The sequence below is a fragment of the Aplysia californica genome, unplaced genomic scaffold, assembly GCF_000002075.1.
Source record: "Aplysia californica isolate F4 #8 unplaced genomic scaffold, AplCal3.0 scaffold00036, whole genome shotgun sequence".
NCBI classification, from domain to species: domain Eukaryota; kingdom Metazoa; phylum Mollusca; class Gastropoda; order Aplysiida; family Aplysiidae; genus Aplysia; species Aplysia californica.
This window is the reverse complement of record NW_004797306.1, coordinates 1,799,417-1,806,662: the sequence shown is the minus strand read 5'-3', so window position 1 is coordinate 1,806,662 and position 7,246 is coordinate 1,799,417. Positions and strand designations below refer to the sequence as shown.

General features: G+C 40.5%; 1 protein-coding gene across 1 annotated transcript in view; it reads left to right on the top strand.

The window, feature by feature from the left end:
• The window catches only part of LOC118479194 (peroxidase-like), a 14,973-nt gene extending 10,128 nt beyond the window's left edge, over positions 1-4,845 (top strand). Inside the window, exons 8-9 of the mRNA XM_035973929.1 lie at positions 1,279-1,427; positions 4,673-4,845. Coding sequence (XP_035829822.1) covers positions 1,279-1,427; positions 4,673-4,845 — 322 coding nt within the window. The remainder of the gene's footprint in view (positions 1-1,278; positions 1,428-4,672) is intronic.
• The last annotated feature ends 2,401 nt before the right edge of the window (positions 4,846-7,246 follow it).

Genomic DNA, 7,246 nt, shown 5'->3' with positions numbered 1-7,246 from the left:
ATGCTACCTCAGGAAAAAATTCATTTAAAATGTTCTAATTCGATTAGGAAAAAAAAACAAAATATTTTTTTTAGATCTAATGTTTGTGAACACGCAGGCAAAAAAACCCAATGAATTTACATGAGCGATAAGTGCGGTATTCATTACGTAAGACATGTCAATAAAATCCAATATGGCGGCGTATCCATGGAAACGAAACTTTTTTTCTCAAATTTGATTGCAGATTTTAAGACTCCTTACTATGCTTGTTATATGTGCGAAATTTGGTAAAATTCGGCCCAGTAATAAGCGAGATAGCCTCCAGGTGTAGCCCCCCCCCTTAAATAACTACTATAAAAGAAAAACATCTTCTGCTTTCTGTACCCAGCATAAAAGAGACATTGGCGATCATGTTTTGCCATTTATTTTTATGCTCCTTTAATATTATGTATCGTCCAGGTCTTTTCCCATTACAAATCTGCTTATGTTTTACTCAGTAAATAATAAGCTATTCTCAGTCTATGTAAGTCCAAGTAGATCTTCCTTTTTTTTGCCTAAAGGCGACTTTTCACTAAGACTTAGACAAAAAAAATCAACCTCTGACTCTTTTGCCTAAGGACGAATTACCACAAAGTGTACTTGACTTTGCTCAAAGACAGATAACTACATTGTCTACCTGATTTACCACACAGACGAATTATCACAAAGATAAAGTACCGCAAAGACGAATTACCACATTGTCTCCCCGACTAGCCTCGAATACGAATTACAACAAAGTCTTCCAGACTTACCATATAGATCAGTGGTTTTCAAAGTGGGCGCTACCGCCCCCAGGGGGGCGGTGGTGACAGTTTGGGGGCCGCTGTGGCGAAATTGGGCGATTGGGGGGCGCTAGTGAGCGTCAAGGGGGCAGTGTGAAATTTTCGTGAAATGCAAAAAAAAAAAAAAAAAAGAAAAAAGAAAAAGAAGCCACACACACAAAAAAAACTTATACATGTAACATTTAAAGAAAGCTTAGGCATAGTTTACAATACTATTTAAAACTAAGAACTTTCTTTCCCAGTTACAAAGCCCATCAAAAGAGGATTCATCCCGCCAAATCTGACAAAGATCTGGCATACTTCAAAACCATAAAGATCAATTTTCAGAAACTAATAACAGTTAAATCGATGTTTGCAGCCAGCGTCGATCAAGCAGATGAAGGCTTAAGAGCAACGTTATCATTTATTACTGCTAATTGCAAAGGCAGGCAAATCCCATACTATTGGTCAGGACCTCATGATTACTACCTGTGATCAGAGAGGTGGTCAGCACAGTCCTGCACCGTGTCCCGATGCCTGTGTTGAAAGTTCTCCCACTAGGTGACAATACCGTTCAAAAACATATTGATGAGATGTCAGCATATTATGTCGAGGAATCATTGTGCAAAAGGCTTAAGTTTAAAGGACGTGAGTTCAGTCTTCATCTGGATATCGGTTCATAGAGGGTGAGGAAATAATACAAGAATTGTTATTTGCGATAATGTTGGAAACATACCAAAGGCAAGTCCATTTTCAAAGTGGTCCAAATTTTTTTACAGGAGAAACATATCCCTCTGACTAATGTAGTTGCCTGTGCAACAGATGGGGCACCGTTGATGACAGGTCGTTACCGTGGATTTACGAACTTCTTGAAGAAATCAATCACTGTAGTACTTACCGTTCACTGTGTTATTCACAGACTGAATTTGGTGGCAAAAAAACCCTGAGTGACAGCCTGCATTACACACAAGGTTCGTCCATAGAGCATGGTCGTGCAGTGCCGCCCAAACTTTTTTAATGTTCTATTACGTAAAACACCCACAATAATAAAATAAAAGGAGCCAGAAACAAACATTAGCCAAATATTATATCACAACAAAAGTCCTCACTGGCGCCATAACTGTCATTTCTATGTATATAGCGCCGTAAAACATCTACTATGCCATGCGGTACATTAATATTAATAAGCCTGCACATCTCAAATGTGCCCCTGCCGAATAGTGCCAAAACATAGCCCGCAGTAGGCAGTATAAAAATAAACACGATAGACCCACGCTATTCTTTGCCTATATTATGTGAGCCCCGGAGCAATCCAGCGGAGTGCTCAAGTGAATTGTGATTGGTTCATTGTTTTAAGTGACTCTGTAACCGTGAACCTGATCAGGGAGGTGAACGTGACCGTCCTATGAGTTGTGCCTTTGAATGGTTTTGTAGTGGAGTAGTGAAAGTTATTACATGTACTTGAGTGTTCAGTTCCAATACAGGATGAACGAAATTGATGTTTAGTTAACAAACAAATTTAGTACTAGAAATCATAGCGACAAGTAAAAAGAATTAAAATAAAAGCACGAGGCCTTCCTTCACTAACTCAAAGATCCAAAAATTATACACCGTCTCATTTACTATGCCCTTGACTATCTTCAGCATGTGATAGCTTAATTATTTTTGTGCACGCCCACTTTTTAGCCCCACCAGCCGCCCCTGACACAGACCATTGTCATCAAAAGTTTGAACAAGATCAAAGCCGAAGCTTTGAACCGGTGGCTCTCAAAAGGAAACTGTTTAACACGATTGTTCTGCCTGTTTGACTCTGTGCTGAGTTTTCTTCAAGGAACAGTGATTTCTGTAATAAACTAAAAGAACACAAGAAGAACATTGCGTTCCTTACAGGTCTTTTCACAAAGTTCAACCAGTTCAACTTGCAGCTGCAGGGGAATGACACCAACCTGATCACAAGGCGAAATCCACGCTTTCGTCATTCTTGTCAATTTTCCGCCGAACGATTGACAGAAGAGAATTTGCTCAATTTCCAAGCTTGGCGGAGACACTGAAAGAAGGGTGTGTGTCTGACGAGGAACTAGAAATATTATACCAACCACCTCAGAGGTTTCCATGCTAATATGAAGACAAGGGTTACTGATATTTTTCTAAACTGGAAATTGTAGACTGGGTACTGTCCCCCGTTCAACACTGAAACAAATGGTAACTTGCCAGTAGCAATTGAAGAAGAGTTTCTGACAATGAAAAGTGACTTTGAAACCAAAAAATTGTTCCAGAAGTCGTACCAGTCATTCTGGGTGAAAACTGTTGTGCAAGACAAATTATCCCTCCCTGTGGGAAGCGACCAAGTTGCTGTTCATCGCTTTTCCCACATCATTTCTTGTAGAAAGGGGATTCAGTACAGTGACAAGGTTGCTGACGATCATAGAGCGTGGTGATTTGCCTCTGCTACTATCCAATGTGAAACCTGATGTTGATAAGTTGGTTTCGTGTCACCAGGTCCACCACATTAGGGCAGTGTCAATGACTTTTGTATGTATTATGTGCACTTGCTGCCACTGCTGATGAAACTGATGTTAATTGTAATGATGATGATGATGACGATGATTGTGATGATAACAGACACAGATCCATGCATATGTACTTTTTCTTTCTTGTGGTTTCTCATATTTGAATAACTTAATATACATTTTTATGTTCTGCAATGGAGATATTTGATATACAAGCCACAGACCACTTTATTGCAGCACGTTGTAGGGAGAAAACGTTTCATAAAGATAATGCCAATCTGTTTTCACACCAATGATCACTGATTTTCTTGCGATTTTTTTTCTTTATAAAATGTAATATGTGATAATACATATATTACTTTTATTGGTGTAAATGACCCTGGTCATTTAATACCGACGACAACTAAATGTATAAAATTACAGCATTGTGTTCTCAATGCACTTGCATAATACTGAAGACAAAATGTCTTTTAATATCTCTCGTACCTGTACACGCATAACTTAGATTCTATAAAGTGACCCAAGTAATGTTTCTATTCAGAACCAAATCATTAGAATTTACGCACGTTCTTTTGTACCCTGCTGTTTGAGCTCTCTCTCTATTTGTGATTGTATGCATATCGCTATGTCAGATTGATGGGTGGGGAGGAGTAGGGGGCGCTGGGACTCGGCTGGGTGAAAAAGGGGGCGGTGGGCGAAAAAAAGTTTGAAAACCACTGATATAGATGGTCTCAAATTACCACAAAAACAAATTACAACACAGTCTACCCGGCTTACCACAAAGACGAATTTCCACAGAGATTAATTACCACATTGTCTACCTGACTTACCATTCCACAAAGACGGCTTACAGCAAAGTCTACCCGATAGTTGTGGGCAAAATCCGGATAATCTATAAGGATTACCGGATAATTCTCAATGAAACATTGTCTGAATTCAGACTCTTAACTCTCTTTCCTGACCCGTCTGCCGAAGTGGGTGCACCGATTTGTTGAAGTAGTGCTAACCGTTTGTCGAAGTGGTTCTAACCCATTTGCCGAAGTGGTTCATGTCATATTATTTGCACAAAGAGATGCACTAACATTATTATCCGGATTTTGCTAAAGCAACTGTTTGCCCAGCCCTACTACCCGACTTAACAAAAAGATGACTTACCACAAAGACGGCTTACCACAAAAGCGAATTACGGCACAGTGTGACCATTTTTATCACAAAGACGACTAACAGCAAAGTCTACCCAACTTACCACAAAGACGGCTTACCACAAAAATGACTCACCACAAAGTCTACCGGACTTACGAAAAGTCTACCTCTGCTTCTTTATTTTGCCGAAATAGGACTTTAAACTTTAACTTTAAATACTGCAATGTCCTTCGTCAACAGGTCAACTAGCAGAGATCCGTGATCAGACTCTGGCTTCCGTGATGTGCAGGAACACCAAGGTGCGGGAACTCCAGGAGCACATGATGTTTGTTAATGGGACCAGTAACCCTCTGATCCCCTGTGAAGACATGCCTAAGATCGACTTCACCAAATGGAAAGAAAACCCGTTGTAAAGGAGAAGTAGAATTATAATTTATGTACTGGTCAATAGATGGTGTTGTCGAAGGGCTATGTTTGGTTTTTTCAAATTTGTTTTTGTTTTGTCTTTATCGGTTTTTCTATTCTTTTTTCTTTTTTTTGGGGGGGGGGGGGGCGCTGTGAGCATCTTACCACAGCGGGTGAGTGCTGAACTCTTACAAAGACTAAGAGATACAGAGAACTTGACCACCCTACTTTCATTCATTCACTCACACACATACACACACACACACACACACACACACCTACACACACACACACACACACACACACACACACACACACACACACACACACACATACACAAATACACAAACACACACACAAACACACAAACAAACACACAAACACACAAACACACACATAAACAGACAAGCACTCAATCATACACACATACAGTTACACACACACACACACACACACACACACACACACATACGCACACGCTCACCCTTACATCACGTTATATCCTTGAGGAGGGATGATTGTGGTGGGAGGGGAGGAGGTGGTCGGGGGAGGGAGGATACGGATGATCAGACCAATCTTCAATCTGTTGCAATCTGGGTAGGGCGTATGTGAGGCTGAACCAGACTGGGAGGGGACCTTCTCTCTGTCTTTTCTCAGCGGCCTTCTCTGCTCTTTGTATCTGATTTGTCTCGCTTCGTTCTTTTTAAAAGTAGGCGTTTTTACGAGCATGTTGACACAATTCCAATCAGTTAGGATGCGGGCTTTTGGAACCTGTCCGCCAGGGCTAAAAAGGGATGCAACATGCCAGCACAAAGACCGTAATACTCAATAAAAATTCTTTGTCTCAGGAATCGAACTCACATTTTCTGCACATGACAACAAAACACTTCACCGCTACACCAGCTCTTTAAATTCAGCAGCTCCAGATCTTTTTAAGGAGTGGCAGACAGGGATAAGATTAGAATTTAAATCAGAATGCTTTTCCTTCCAAAGATTCTCTATGATGATGATAATAATAATAATAATAATAATAATAATAATAATAATAATAATAATAATAATAATAATAATAATAATGATGATGACAACGACGACGACGATGATGATGATGATGATGATGATGATGATGATGATGATGATGATGATGATGATGATGATGATGATGATGATGATGATTGTGATAAATTGCATTTATGCAGCGCTCTATCCCATGCCAATATAAGCTCAGGGCGCTTTACATCAATCACGTGATCACTGAAAAGTAATAATTCATTCACACAGAATAAAGTATTTCACAGTAATAAGAAAAATAAGTTCAACCACATAAAGAAAAACCAACAAAACCCATACATGTAAGGAAAGCACATAACATATCAGCACTTACAAACACACTATAATTGTCATGTAATAGTTACAGTTTCATAATAAGAGTGACCTTTCAGGGCTGGAGGGGCACCTAAAGGCTATCTAAGCTATTACAAACCCTAGAGAGCTCATATTTGCTGTGGGACATCATATCGGCGGCCCAGAGTACAAGTGCCGTATGTCCACCTTTACTGAATTTCGAGATAAGACTGCTCATGCACTCAAATTCCTGTGTGTTGAGTCCCCAATACGTTTGTAGGCCTGAGTACAGTATTTGTTGAGATATTCAGAACCCACTTGTCGTTTGTCTAAAGCAGATTAAAAGAGAAGAGAGTACAATTGTCGGAACTCCATAAGAATTAATTTCGATACTTTTTGTTTTGTCGTATCTCCATTTGAGCCAATGAGATGAGAGAATGCTGTCACATGATTTTGTGGGCAAAGCAAAATAGCGTCGTCTAGAAAAGGACTGCTCAGCGATCAAAAGACACTAAAAGTGCATGTTCATTGAATTTGAAAGAGTGTTTTGATGAGTGTGTCTGTATGACCCAAATTCGTTAAATTCTATTTTAGTCATTGTTTTGGAATCATCAGCGCACTCTTAATTGTTTTGTTTGTGTAGTGCCTGCATAGACATTGTTGGTGCCTCTTCTTTTAACTTTAGTTGTGGTTCAGTGCCTGGGATTGGGAGGGGGTGGGGGTCCCCAAAGCTTGGGTCTTTCTATTTTTGTTGTCCTTTGTTGTGCTACAGATTGCTTGTTTTTCTACCCTCTCTGTGAGTTGAGTATGGTCGGTCCCAGAGTGCCTCTGTTGGTCTGACCTGTAGCTCGCCAAGCGCGCGCCGTCTACGTGTCAGCACAGCCGCACTGTTTGTTGGCTTCTGTGTCTGAGTGAGCGCCCTCTGCGTGTCAGCACAGACGCACTGTGCGTTGGATTCTGTATCTGAGTGAGCGCCCTCTGCGTGTCAGCACAGACGCACTGTGCGTTGGATTCTGTATCTGAGTGAGCGCCCTCTGCGTGTCAGCACAGACGCACTGTGCGTTG